This window comes from Lichenostomus cassidix, chromosome 2 (genome assembly GCF_008360975.1).
Source record: "Lichenostomus cassidix isolate B80296 chromosome 2, HeHo_3.0, whole genome shotgun sequence".
NCBI lineage: Eukaryota > Metazoa > Chordata > Aves > Passeriformes > Meliphagidae > Lichenostomus > Lichenostomus cassidix.
The window spans coordinates 49,094,951-49,109,799 of NC_139482.1; the positions used below are offsets into that span (position 1 = coordinate 49,094,951).

A 14,849-nucleotide genomic window follows, 5' to 3' on the forward strand; every position below is an offset into this window, starting at 1 on the left:
TATTTTTCAGAGATTACTGAATTTAAGGCCAGAGCCTCAGTAGGTTTTTTATTTAAACATCAGTGAGTTTTATGCAGTTTTCTAAATATTTCAGAAGTTTTTAAAAGGCTTTTAGATCTTTCCTCACTGTATAATGAAAAGAAATTGATCCACATCTTTGGTGTTTGTCCAGATGAGGCTTGAGCCTATAATTGAAGATGCAGTTGAACATGAGCAGAAAAAGTCCAGCAAGCGGACTTTGCCAGCAGACTACGGTGATTCTCTGGCAAAGCGAGGCAGTGTAAGGGACTTCTGCTTACCTTTTGATTGTGCAAGATACCTTGTGCAGTGTTAGATATAGGAGAAACTTCCATTATATAAAGTAAAAATACTTTGATTGCTGTGTCTTAATTTTATTCACTTCTATGTGTACCAATTACTCCATGTTTGTTTCCAGCAAAGGAATCCTTCCTAAATCTAACACTTAAACTGTTGCGGAGGGACTGTGTAACTTAAAAGTCAAGAGCTTTCAGTTTATATGACTTTAAATGAAATAGCTTTTTGCTTTCCTATACATGTGTAATTAGTGGAAGTAAAAAGAGTGAAATGTAGTGGTTTGTTCCTATTTGTACTTAAATTCAATAGACATTTTCATGTGCATCAATATTTTTAAAAAGCCATGTCGTTGCAGATGATTGTTAGTGATTTTTCCTTTAGCCATCTACATACTGTGCTCCAAGCAGGTTTAATGCAGTTCAGAAGAGTCAGCTCATCTTCATGATCTGTGTTATGTTAACCCTATATGCACATCTCAGAATGAATCTAATATATATCCTGTGCTTTCCCTAACATATGTCCTATGTAGTCATCCTGCCAAAGGTTAGCATTTTAGATTTTTTAGGTGCTGCTCCTTAAAGAGAAACAATTCTGCATCTTTCTTTTGGCAAGGTTAAATGTCAATTAATAATGTGACTGTGGAGGACAATTATTTGACTGTTCTTCGAACAGGCATACTGTGCTGAAGCTCTTTCTCAGCAATGCTTCAGCAATGACTGTCTGACTCCTGTCCCTCAGGTGTGATTTGGTTTGTGTTTATGGTCTGCGAAAATGATGTATAAGGTTTTATATTTAGGTTATAAAATACTTCAGTGTGTGCCTCTTGTTTATAACCCGTGTAACTGTGTGGGAAGGAGCAAGCAATATTAGTTAGATGCGTTCTTCGGAGGATAATTGAATTTTTTGTTTTGTGCACCCAAAACTATTGTATGCACTAAACTGTCTGAATTTACCTTCTACTATTCTTTGCTGTTGGTTTTTTGGTTTTTGTTCTTTCTTTTAAGGTGCACCTTCAAGATTCTCTGGCAGTGCATTATTTTACTTGTTCCAGCTGGCCCTGGGGGAGAGGCAGGAGAAAACAGGCTTTTATCACTTTTGCTTATAAAGCATCTTTTTGAAGCTTGTCCTTGGAGGGATTTCTGTGTTTTTCTCTTCTCCTGCTGTTACAAGTGTTTCATCAAATGATTGTTTCTTACAGGAAGAATAATAGAGAAAGGTATTTTTAAACAGGAGAAATCCATTGTCCAGACTAGGACAAATTGTAGCTAAATCATTCCCTAGAAGTTGTCTAACCTTCACTTAACAATCTCTTGGAATACTAAGCTTCTATGAATGAAAGCATTACCTTAATTGTAGTGAAGAGAAATTTAGGTAGGACAGTACTGAACATGTGATGCCTTTCCCAAAGCACACAAAGGATAATGACCCACAGCCTATCGTGAATAGCAGCTATGTACATCTTTCCACTTAATTGTGTGCCTGACTATTCCTGCTTCACATCTGCCCATAATAAAATGCAGTCTTGAGATAATTTAGATTTTATTTTAGTTTATTGAGACCATTTTGAATTTTACCCATGTAGGATGAAATCCTTTCAGCCTTGCTAACTTGGTTTTGTTTGCGGATTTAAACACAATGGTATTTCCTTCATTACAATGATTTTTATCATTAGCAAAATTATTAGAAATTGGCAAGGCCATAAAAAATACCAAGAAACGCTATTTGTTCTGTATTCATAGTGAAACCTCATAATTTCTATGCACTCAGTGCTGGTTCTAGCGATAGAAGTTGAATGTAAAACTTGTTTGTTTGACCTAGAAAAGGAGTATCTGATCTACATCTTGAAAGCAAATTCATCAGCCTTTTTCTCTTGTCACTAGACTGGCTTATTCTTGTGGGCCCTGTAAATATGGACAAGGATGATGAATGTCTTTACTTAAAGCAATTCTGTCCTTGCAAATCTGTCTTCCCAAACAAGGCCATCAGAAGCTTTGGCTGTTTCCAGACTTCCCTGAGATGTGCAGATCAAATGTTCGGTATGTGCAGTACCACAGTCACAGAGGTGCTGAGGCAAAAGAAGTGAAGACCTGTTTCCCTACACTTGAGGTTGACACTCTTTTATGTGTTATGTGTTTGTATATGAAGGATCTTTTTGCTTCACAAGTGCTGTAGGAACTGTAGCTCTATTACAGAAAAGAAAAACAACCAAACCAGAGTTGTTTGAAATTTATTTTACTAGATGCAGTCAAGACTGCTGACTGTTTCTTAGTGCTGCTTCCTAGATGCCTAGAAATAGTATTCTGTTACCTTTTCTTGAGTTTCAGAAATTAATGTTGATCCAATCTATAGTTCTCGTCCTTTTTAAAGCCGTGAATTCTTATCTTCCTGCTACACCTCACCTAACATTTCCTTTTCATTCCTTGCTTTTTACATCTCATTTTGTATGTTGGCTTTTTATTTTGTCCCTCCAAGATTCTGCTGTTTTATTAATGAGATATTTCCATTTTTGTTTCTTTTATTTTTTTTTCTCCTATGTGATTATTTCCAGCTCAGTCACAATTGGATTTGGACAGATTGGTTTCTTACTATGCTTCCTTCAGAAAACATTGAATCTAATGTATTTTCTTTCCAATTTAACTCGTATGGGTTTCTAACACAATGCAAGGAGTTTGGTGAAGCTTCCTTTCTGAATGGTTGTTCTCCTCTGCTCCTCTGTCCTTGCAAAGAACCAGAGGGGTTTTTTTTCTAACTACCATCACCCATCTTTCCCTTATTAGTTATGAAAATAAGAATGCCATCTAGATAAGCATTTCCATTACTTCTTTGAATTCACCTGGTTTATCAAAATTCAGTGCATTCACTGTCATTTCTGCATTATTTATCTCAGTATTGTCCAAAAGACAAGACACATAGTTAAACTGCTTGTTAGACTCTTCTTCACACTCTGAAGGGTTAACTTTTTCTGTAGGTATAAAAGGCTACAAATTTAACCTTGCCTTCTGGACCTCAGAGTGTATGTTTCTGTACAGGTGACCTTCTTTCAGGGGCCATTTTATGAACGAGGCACTTCATTTTCCTCTCTCTCAGTATGTAAAAGTTAGTGCTTATCTAATGAAGAAGGGAAAAAACCCACCAGTTTCTTTCCCCTGCTTTGAATTTGTAAAAGCAGGAAAATTTGCATTGTAGTAGTTGGGCCTTTGCAGTTCTGTTCTGTCTACTGTGTTTTGGCTGATTTTTATATTAGTATATGTTATATGTCACAAGCTAGAATATATAAACTGCAGTTTGATTAAACTTGGTCAAATGGTTATTTTTTGCAGGTAGAGATGATTATAAAGCACATGGAAGTTAAAACGCTTCCTGGTATAGACCTTGAAATAAATTGGAACATTAAGTTGTATACATTGAAAGATTGAAAAAGCTCTATACTTTGTATAATAAAATTGATACTTTATTCTCTAAGGAGGTGCTGTGTACTCAAGTATATATTAAGTCTGACTTGGAGAAGTTAGACTTACTGTATTTTGATTTTGTATTTTGTTTTCATGTTAATCTGATATTTGAATACAGTATGGAGTTCTTTGCCAAGGTTCAGCTTTACTGTCTTGTAAGGCATGAATTTGGGCAGATTCCAGTATATTGGAAATAGGAAGGGATATTACATTAAACCATGGCTTAGAATATCTTGAGATTTTGCAGTTTCTCTGCAGTTAGGAATTCCTGAGTTTAAATGCTGTATATCCTAAATCTGCTAAGTTATACTTAGAGAGATTTCTTTTCTTCCTTTTTAACTCTGTAAAACGCCATAACTTCATTCATGGCCTATACAGAAGGCTGTTAAACATCTGAAACCAAAATAGTTTTCTCCTTCTGAATTAATCTACATTAATAAGACATAGTTTCTGCAGTATAGTAGTATCAGTAGCAATGTGCTGGTAATGGAGGGCAGTTAGTCTTGTCTCAAAAACATGATCTTGGTGAATTCATCAGTATATACTAATTGTTTATTACTGGTAAAGATACAATGCCAATCTTCTTTCTGTTCTGTGATGGCTTTTTACAGAGTTCAATGCTTCATTGTGACAGGATGACATTTTCTCCTATGTTTGTGCCCACTGGTCAGGGACTTCTGTATTAGTATCATTGGCTTCCTGAATATACTTTGGTTAACTGAATTTTGATTTAGGATTATAAGAAATACCCTGATTGATCAGACCTCAAGGATGAAGTCCAGTGTTCTGTCCCTGACAGTGACAATGGCAGGTGCTTTTTCAGGGAAGCAATGCCACTTTTGTGATCCATTCCCCATGCAACCACCCCCTGCCCCTCCAATCCAGAATCATCATGCAGGATGTTAGAAAACACATCCTTGCTTAGTCTTTGTAGTGTTAATGGATTTGGTGGCCAAGCATTTGTTTAATCCAGTTTGTGAAGTGCAGGACATTTGTGCATGGGAGTGATTCCAAAAGCATAATGAGCTCGGGTTAATTGCTGTAAGACTTTCTTGTTCCTTGAACCTTTCAGATTTAAGTATCTCAGTGCTCAAATATTCACTTTTCTCTCCATAACCTGTAAGACTGAAAAAAGGAGGAGAGGCAATAGGTTGCAGTAGTATTACACTTACTTTTTTTTTTTTTTTCTTTTTAGCCAACCTATTCAGTCTCAGTGGATAGTTAGTGTTTTTGCTGGAATAGGAGACAGGAAAGCATGTTTATGCTAGAAGAAAGGCTACTTGCTCTGGGTTGGATTTTATTTTTCTAAATACTTCAAATGTGCTTCTTCCTGGATTTAAACCCAGAGCTTTGTTGTGAAGACTACAGCTGGGTTTGAAGGACAGAAGCACTGACTGCAGTACCTACCTTGGGAATGGCTCAGAAGTTGTTCTCTTGCACCAGTGTGTTCCTCTCTGCCCCTGAATTGAAATAAGTGGTGGCTAGAATCTTGTAAGGGAATGGTGGCCAAGGATGTGGAGCTTGTATCTGTGTGTCCACGTAAACATCTTGGGTTAAAATTTAGGAAGAGAATGTCAGAAAATTAAAGAATTTTAATTGAGCTTTTAGAATATTTTAGAAGAGCAAAGTTAACATTAATATGCTGAGCTTTTCTTTCAAAATTATGGCTTTGGACCACATATATAGGGAATGAAGTCTACTTTTAACTACCGGATGTAATGTAACATCTTTGAGGTTAACATTAAAATGAGCTTGAGAGACAGCAGGTGGGAATATACAGAATTGGAGGAGGAATGTGTCACCCTGCAAGGTCACAGAGGAGGGTGCTCTGTGTAGAGGCACTGCTTGTGGCCCAAAGGGTGGCTTTGACCATGTAATCAAAGACTGTGGACACTGTGGCTAACAAAAATGCTGGTTTGAGTCAAATCTCAGACAGATAAAGGATCTTCCTCATTTTTAAGCTATTTGCATGCATGTAAGGCTAATTTATTTTAATTCCACGGGCCGTGCTGGGGAACTTGCCATCTTATGCTGACAAGTGAAGACTGGGGTCCAGTGCAGAAATGTTGTTAACTCTTACAGAAGGTGGCAGTTGGTGTTGCACTTCACTTAACTGTTTTCCCCAGATAGCAGAAAGATCTTTCAACACAAAATCGTTGAAACAAGTTTCCACTGATATTAAGTCATACTTGTTCCCCTCCTTCTTCCTTCCCTCTGCAAGACTATGATTTAAATCTGGAAATTCCTTACAAGGTATTTAGCTGATGCATGATAAGTATATCAGAAATCCTTGTTGTCGTAACAGGCATGGTCTTAGCTTACCTGATCTTGGGCTACTTGCTTGTTTGAATCATGTCTTTGATCATATCAAAACCTGTTTGGATTTTGTTTCTCTTTAAAATACTGGGGTTTTAATCCTGTTGGAAGCACTATAGGATAGCCTTGTTTTGAAAAGCTTTATCATGATAATTTAAAAAAATAGCCAAAAAAAGACTGACAAAATTGGATAGCTACCTTATCATATACTTATGATGACTTAATTTTGTGTAAAAATTTCCAGTTTACTAAGCAGTTCAGAAAAATCACTCGATGTAAGTAAGCATAATTTTAGTCCTGCAGTAAATCATTAAAAATCTTAAATTCACAAAATTTCTACTGAAAATTCTATTTGTATTTAATTGCTCTCAGATACATTCAGTTTACCCACAAGGTGCAGTCTGGCTTCATAGCTTTACTTATTGCTATTACGGAACACTTTCTGTCATGTCATTATGCCTGCAGTTTAAACAGCCCTTTCATCCCATGCAGGATAAAAGATGTTTTTCCAGCAGATGGCTGGGGGTTGGTTGGTTTTGGTTTAGACTGAATAATCTGGGCAGGTCTTTTGTCACTGTCACCAATACCTTCATTATTTTAAACAGAAGACAGTATAAATAGGAGTCTTCATAAAAGAACAACATAAAACAGAGCTGATTTTTACCTGGAATATCTGCACGTAATGTGTGGGATAGAGGGAGTCTTTATTTGGAGTTGCAAATCAGAATACTGTGTGGATAAAACCCTGGCTTTAAATGAAAGAAGTGTGCATCAGAGTAAAAAATGTATTGTCAAGAGAAATTTAAGTTTAATTCTTTATCTTCAGTGCTCACCATGGCCTGATACTCCTACAACATTTGTAAACAACAGTCCTACTCCTGCTCCAACTTTTACCTCTGCTCAGCATAACACCTACAGTGTCCCAGACAGGTAGGTTTCTATTCTGTATCTCCATTAAAGGCAACATTTTAAGGCAAATTCAGTGGTGTTCTGTTTCCACTGGGGAACTGGGAGATTAATTTGACCTACATATTCATTTTAGAGTATGACATTTGTATCACATGGTTCACTTTTAAGGCAATTACTTCTGCCTCACCATTTTTCTTTTTTATACACCTTTTTAAAAACAACTTCTTGTCCTTTGTCATATAGTAAATACTTTACCTTTAAACTATTGTAATTTAGCCCTTGTCTGTGGAAACTATTTTTAGCTTTTTTCAGTAAGAACAGTCTTCATTTCCCTCAAATAATTTAGTTATATAATTTGCTAGAAAAACACCCAACAAATACCTTCAAAAGCTTTTCATCAAAAATTGCATTGGTGAAAACATTTTGGATTGAGGCATTAATTAAACTACTGTAACCAAACTTGCACTTCATCCAAAAATTATTTACAGTGGTATTTATTGTTCCATATACTGTGGAATGGTCTTTCTCTAAAGTTTAACAAGTTTCAGTATTTTAATTCTTTCAACTGTGATGTTTATTGTTTTGGGAATTTCAAGTTACTTCTCAACAATGCTTAAATATTTTGGTTTGTAGAATTCTAGTAATACTTTTTGGTTTTTTTTCTTTTAATCTGTAGCAATTCTTCCTCCCCAAATCATCAAGGAGATGGAACCTCTCAAGGGGCAGGAGATGTGAGTGTTTGCTTTGTATTGACTATGACTGTATTTGTATAGCTGTGTCAGAATATTTGATTTACACTTGATCTTAATAGGTACTAAGAAAGTTTTGAACTGAGGGAGATTTTTTTTTAATGGCTTGGGTTTTGTTTGGCTTTTTTCCTATCCAAATTATCACATCCGTTCTTGTTTCTTACAGCAGCTTCATCCTTCAGCCACAATCCAGGAAACTCAGCAATGGTTGCTCAAGAATAGGTTCTCTGCCTATACAAGGCTTTTTTCAAATTTCTCAGGTATCTATTTGTTTACTTTTTTCCTTTCTTTCTGTTGCTGAGCAAGTTCTGTGTGGAAAAAGAGTTCTCCAAGGACAATATGGTATACATATTTATTTGCAAATTTGCTTGTTAAAGAGCAGTGCAGTTCCCACTGTATGTCTGGGCACAAGACATGGCAATAGATGCACTGTGTGGAGCAATGTTTTGCTGTTTGCTTCTTCAGTCTTCCATGGAATTGTGCAAAGGGTGGCAGGACATAGTAGTACACACCATAAATAAAATTCCTTTCTCTTTGGTGACATGTGATGGGGACAATGTTGTGAATGATGGCAACTCTCTGCCTCTTGGCTTAGCTCGTGCTTCTGTCAGGATTCCCTTTGTGCCAGGCTTCTTTGGGAAGGTTTATTCTGCTGCTGCTGCTGCTTAATTTTTGACCTGTGCTTCTTCTATGAGGGTTGCTAAGCTTTCTCAAGAAACTTTAGTACCAAATTTCTGACAAAAGAATCTTGGAAAACTTTTCTTCTTTCTCATTATTATCTTTACAAGTCAAGTATTAGCTGGCTGGGATGTTTTTTTAAGCAGGAGGTGTGGTATGTGTGGCTTTTATATTACTTCAGGTCTGGGATTTTTTTTTATTATAGTATTTAAGGTCTATGATAAATTATTTTTGCTGGCTTTTACTTGTGCATTCCTGGATAGTCTGTGGGGTATTTTCCTCAATAAAGACTATTATTCCTGTTTTCCCACTCATCTGTTACAGTGACTGGTACTTCAGTGTTTTATTTTCTTTGTTGACATGCATGGTGCATCTCAGAAGAATCCTTCCTCCCATTTTTTGCTTCAGCAGCATCTTCTATACATGAGTGAATTGTCATAACTTAGGTGCACAGAGGAAGTGATGGATGAGTTGAATGCCTGGGATAATTCACTGAGTGACAAACCATGGGATATTTTTGCTCTGTATTTCGCATGTGTTCAAAATACACTATGCTGGGTGCCAGCAAAAATCGTTGTTTGTCTGTAGAACAGTCATCTCTCTCCACAGAAGCTGTATGCCTTGCAGACTCGTACTGTTTCAAAAGCTGTAAACACCATAAAGTATAACTCACCATCTTTGGAAAAGAGGTTGATTTATTCAGCACTCACTAGAGCATGGTCTGAATTTTACTTATTCCTGTTTCCCAAATTCCATTTTTGTCATGGTGAAGTTTGTTAGTCTTGGTTCAAATGAATGTACAATTTATTTTAGAAAGAATTGGTGTACTACAGTAATCTTCTTTAAATCCTTATGTGTTTGTCCAGGTGCTGATTTATTAAAGCTGACAAGAGAAGATCTGGTACAAATCTGTGGTCCGGCCGATGGAATTCGGCTGTATAATGCACTGAAATCCAGGTGATGTGCTGACTGGGAGGCTGAGTGGGTTTAGATGGGGGATTCTAGAACTGGGAGATTTGGGAAGTTAGTGTCAGGATGGGCCTTGGTGCCTGTGTGATCTGCCTCAGGAGTTGGCAGCAGTAAGGTTAAAACTCCTCCTGTGGACACCTTCAGGGCAGGCACAGGTGAGGTGCAGGTGAGCTGTAAGGCTGCACCAATGCAGTTGGGCCCTGCCATTTCCTTGGATACAGCTGGATTTGTTGTCAAGACACAAAACTGGTCATTAACAATCTGAGGCTTTTTGAAGTTACAGGTGTTGAGTGCTAACACAGGCAGCATCCCAGGGGGTGTCTGATTCTGTCTGAAATGGGTGTTTGTTACCATCAGCCCTTCTGGAAGAATTGCTGCTGTTACTCAGTAGTCCTGTTCCAGCAAGCAGTGTCCTGAGGAGCTCTGAATGAATTGAAATTCTGTTTAAATCCAGCAGAATCTGAGACCACTTACTTAGAGAATTTAATGTTTCAGGCTCAGTGAAAGAAAGCATGTGAAGTGTACGTGTTAGCATAACAAATCGACAGTTGTGGCATAGCAGCTTCTGTATTTCCAGGGCACGTAGCCTTTTGTGTGATGTGTGATTTCCTTGGATTGCAGGTCTGTTAGGCCCCGTTTAACAATCTACGTGTGCCAGGAGCCATTACAGAGCATACAACTGGAACAACAGGATGCAGGCAGTGGAGATAGCAACGGTGCAATATATGGTAAGGCACGGGCTGCTGGCACCAGGCCACACCTGGGTCTTAAAACAATAAAACAAGAGAGGTGTAGACGGAAAAACAGGAGTGAAGAGGCTTAATTGCTGTTTCTGCTGTACAAAGAAACCATGAGAAGCTGTATCACAGTGGTGTTGCTGCTTTAACAGCACAGAAGGAACCTAAAACCTCTCAAGGTTAAATCATTGCGAATTTTCAGTCTGTTGATAAAACTGCAGTCACATGGTATCGAATTAAGGAGCTCTGGAATCAGCTGTGTTGTTACAGACAAGGTATCAGCCACTTACATGTAGGTGCATGTAAAAGCTACATGCAAATAAAACAATTCTTTCCCATTTTCTGCTAGATTTTGTTGTCATTTTCTGCGCAACTGAACTAAAACTGTAGAGTCTGGACAAGGCAAAGTAGCCAAGTAGTGAATGGGCTCCTGATTTTAGTATTATTTTCCTGACAGACAGCTATTGATTTAACACAGATGGCAATGTAACTGTTTATTCGTAAACTCATGTCACTCTTACAATCAAGAGAATGGAGAGAGCTATTTGAAATTATTCTTCTCTTGCTCTTGGCTTTGAGAGACCTGTCCCCCATCTGTACAAGCTACTGCAGTAGTAGTGCATTTTCCATGCAAGAACTGAGGTGGAGGAGGATCTGTAAATAAAATACTGCCACTGTCAAATACAGGTTTTCCCTCAGGATATCTTCAGCCAGAAGAATGTGCAAATATGGAGTTGCCAAAGGCTTCTAGCACTGTTAAATAAAGCTATAGAACTGTAAATACAGCATCAAACTGAACAGCTGCTTGGTCTCACTGTTCTGTTTTCTGTGTTGCATTCCCCCCTGCCACTCTTCAGCTTTGAGATGATGTGTAGAAAGTTTATTCAGACAGTTGCAAAAGGCTTTATTTACCAAAAAAATTAAAATCTATATCTGTATTTAAAGCAACAGCGTAGGCACATAAGTGGGATGTAGGTATTACCTGATTATTTTGACATTGCCCAAAATTACTTCCAAAACTATCTTTAGGGGACTCTCTAAAGATCCATTTTTAAGTCTGTTTGACATGACTGCACCTTTTTTGCAGGATACAGGAAAAAATGTGGAAGTTGCCTTGAGTCTGAGAGCAAATAAAAACCTCCCCTTTGTCAGAGTTGTGTTTATGACTTTTCCTTGAAAGAAAAGTCAGGGCAGCTCATGCTTTTTAGTAAGAGCAGGGAGAGAGTAAACTAGAAGTTTAAGGTTTTAAAATTTTTGAAAGCCTGAGTATAAACAAATTCAGACTTTTTCATATAGTTATTGTTATCCACTAGTGCCATGCTTATGTAAATTATTTTTTTCTTGTAGTGTATCATGCAATCTACTTAGAGGAAATGGCAGCCTCAGAAGTCACACGCAAGCTTGCTTTGGCATTTAATATTCCTTTGCATCAGATCAACCAAGTTTACAGACAGGGTCCCACAGGCATCCACATTCTTGTTAGTGATCAGGTAATTGAAATTTCATTTCCTTGGCATTTTATTTATGACTTGGGAGTGGAGGGTTTTCTTATGCTTGCTTATTTATTACTGTTTTTTTTGGTTTGATGCAACCCTAGTATTTTTTGACATTTAGAGTATTTTTTCCTTTACATTAAAATGAGCAGAAGGATTCTTTAAATGTGACTCTTCCTCTGCCTGACTAAACTGAAACTATGAGAAGACAGATGCAACAGGTTTATATAGTTCTGAGATGCTGCAGTAATTATTTAGTGTGTATTTATTTTGAGCACACCCAAAGGCAAGGGAGCATTTAAACACTGTTGAACTCTGCTTATTCGAGTGTCTTGTAAAAGCACAGCCAGCAGTAATACCTCCCAACTGGTTGTCACAAGAGTAAAAAGCAGTATTTTGATAGCAATGGATTTTAATTTGGTATATGCCTGTCACTTGCTGAACAAACCCAAAAATACACAATTGCTCACAAAAGGCTGTGTTTAACATCAGAGTTGTTGAGGGTTGTTGTTTTGCTTTGTTTTTTGCATTGCTCATACTCCAAAGAGTCTTGAACCTTTCTTTTTGTAGATGGTTCAAAACTTCCAAGATGAGAGTTGTTTCTTATTCACCACAATAAAAGGTATGTTGTCTTTTCTTTCCTGACAGTCTAAAATGTGTTTATTCCAGCAAGGAGCCTTGTTTAAAAATAATAAAAGATCTGTATAAACAATGGCAGAAAATACCCTGAAATTTTTCTCCTCACCAGATTTCAGCCTCTGTGTAGCATCTTGGGCTCCTCTCCAAGCTCTCAGTTCAGAACCAGTGCAGGATTAAGTAACAAACCTTATGTAAAATTTAGTCAACCATCACTGGACAGTGATGCTGCTAATAATTGTTGAGAATGGTGAAGTTTCAAAACAAGTTAAAAAATTAAAGTCCTGATAACAGGACCTCTGAAGTTCAGAAACTGAACGTTAACTGAGTCCTGAGGGTCAGCCAAACTGGGTGTAACATTCTGTTATTTTTCTGGTAGTCAATAATAATCTTCAGTGGGCTGTGTTGAATCCCACACTTCTTTAGAAGTCCAGTTTATTTCTGGTACAAGGTGCCACCAAATGGCTCTAATCAGTGCACAAGTTTGACGCTGTGCCAGCTTTACCTACAGAAACTGTCCAAAACTTTGAAGATCCAATTACAAATCATTAATCATAACATTTCTGTTTAGCACAAACAGGAAATTTTTAAGAGCTGTTTTTGTTGTAGAGGAGTTGTATTTTCAAAACTTGGGTGTTTCAGTGCAATGGCTTGTATTTCTATGATTCTGCCCAAGAAAGAGACTGACATTTCCTTCTTTTCTTCAGCTGAAAATGGAGAAGGCTTCCATATAATTCTGAAGTGACAGCACACACTTTCTAGACCGATACTCCAACGCAGAATGAAGTCCTGCCTAAAGATTATGAAGATCATCCAAAACCTTAGGATCTAACTTCACTGTATAAGATGTTTCATATTGAAAACACAAAATGACCTTTCTAATGAGCTGTTTGATAGGTGAACTTTCTTATCACTGCCATAGCTAAGTGTCCTCATGAGAGGTATAATGCCATGACAGCTTCTGTACACGCATGAAAGACAATGTAAGCAAAGGTGCTTGCCCTTCACTGAAATAAGGCAAACTATGGCCAGTAGATACAGTTTGTAGAAGTGAAGCAGCGCTGCTTTTCTATTATCTGTATCCAGTTGGAGATGAATGTAAACTTATTTTGGGGCATTTACCTTTCTGTGCCAGTTTGTCTGTTACATGCTTGTACCTTATGCTGGTTTTATTTTTTGATGTTAGCAGAGCACATGCTAATCTTTGTGGAGATGAGTAGTTGAGGTGATAGTGATCAGGTTGTCAGGTCTTTGAGAGTAAAGCTGTCAAAACAGCTTCCCATGTAAATTGTGTATAAGAGTGTATGTAAGAAGTGTAAATGCCAGAACAGGGCTTTTAAGAAGCCCTAGACAGATGCAATATATGCATGCAGCAAACTGCATTATCAATAGTACCTTATTGGAGGGATTAATATAAATCCTATGGGGTACCAAGTAATTGTGTTTTGCTTTAATGAGTTTAATGGAAAAGAATTGCCTATGCATCCTTTATGTTTAGTTTCCTAGGTTCTCTGTGGAGCACTGCTGCAGTTTAACTCTTTGCTTGTAAAACTGTGGGTTTCAAAATGCTGGCAGTGAGAAGTGGGGTTTTCAGTGGAATTATGCTGATGAGGGAAGATGACCCACTGGCACCACAGGGCTGTCATAGCTTTCAGCAGCATCGAATAAATTGCTTGAGAAACACTAAATATACACCCTGTAAGTCCTCCCAGCAGGTGAATGCCCTGCTGGAGTTCCTATTCTGGACAAATCTCTCCTTACCTTTTCTGTTGACCTTCCTGCACCCTCCATCCATCCATACTGTACACCTGTTACAGTGCCTCTTCCATATGACCAAATATTTACTTTTCTCTGAAACAGGCAATGTGCTTTCTTGATATTTTGGATGTGTCTTGTAAAGTCATGGCACAACATTAAGTTTCAAGTGGTTAGGTACTTAAAGGGGAGTATTTCCAAAGGTGTTAGGTGACAGTTTCAGAGCTGTCATTCTGTGTCTTTGGAAAGTTCCACCTTGATCTCTCACTTAAAAGCTTGGGAATAGTTTGCTTTTTATGCTGCGGTGTTCCATGTAAACCAATACTACAGCATGTAAAAAAGCAACTTCAATTTTTTTCCATTTCCCCTTTCCTACCTGGCTCAAGTGCTTAGCAGAAAAGCTTCTGAAAGCTGTAGCATTTTGAAAATTTAAATTCATCAAACATAGAGGTTTTTTCCTATTTTTGGTTTTTTTTCTGCACTGAAAGTAAAATTTTATGTACTTAAACATTTCTGCCTATAAGTTTTTCATCTTTGGGTATTGTTTGGTCCTAGTATTTTCCTGAACTGACACTTGTGTCTTTTCAGCTCACACCCTATTCAAATCCAAATGTTTTATAAAAGTGGAAAAATCCTTGATTGGAAAGTATCCAAATATCTAATTTTAAAGAATATTGAAAGTTGTACAGTAGTTTGTCCAGCTCACTTGAAATTGGAATTAAATTATGGCACCAGCAAATGGCTTTTGTTTTTTAATAAGATGTACACATTTCAATTTAAGTATAATAAATGTTTTTCAATAATTTTGTAAATGTGCTTTTCTTTTTGTTTACTTCTTTT

General features: G+C 37.3%; 1 protein-coding gene across 4 annotated transcripts in view; it reads left to right on the plus strand.

Moving 5' to 3' along the window:
* The window catches only part of UBP1 (upstream binding protein 1), a 51,669-nt gene extending 36,848 nt beyond the window's left edge, over window positions 1-14,821 (plus strand). For 2 of the 4 annotated variants that reach the window (XM_085051509.1, XM_085051506.1), the window contains 9 exons: window positions 173-280; window positions 6,910-7,013; window positions 7,669-7,723; window positions 7,908-8,001; window positions 9,286-9,376; window positions 10,010-10,116; window positions 11,473-11,615; window positions 12,189-12,240; window positions 12,962-14,821. In XM_085051509.1, coding sequence (XP_084907635.1) covers window positions 173-280; window positions 6,910-7,013; window positions 7,669-7,723; window positions 7,908-8,001; window positions 9,286-9,376; window positions 10,010-10,116; window positions 11,473-11,615; window positions 12,189-12,240; window positions 12,962-12,999 — 792 coding nt within the window. In that variant the 3' untranslated portion in view covers window positions 13,000-14,821. The remainder of the gene's footprint in view (window positions 1-172; window positions 281-6,909; window positions 7,014-7,668; window positions 7,724-7,907; window positions 8,002-9,285; window positions 9,377-10,009; window positions 10,117-11,472; window positions 11,616-12,188; window positions 12,241-12,961) is intronic. The other 2 variants (XM_085051507.1, XM_085051508.1) reach the window with 2 other exon arrangements.
* The last annotated feature ends 28 nt before the right edge of the window (window positions 14,822-14,849 follow it).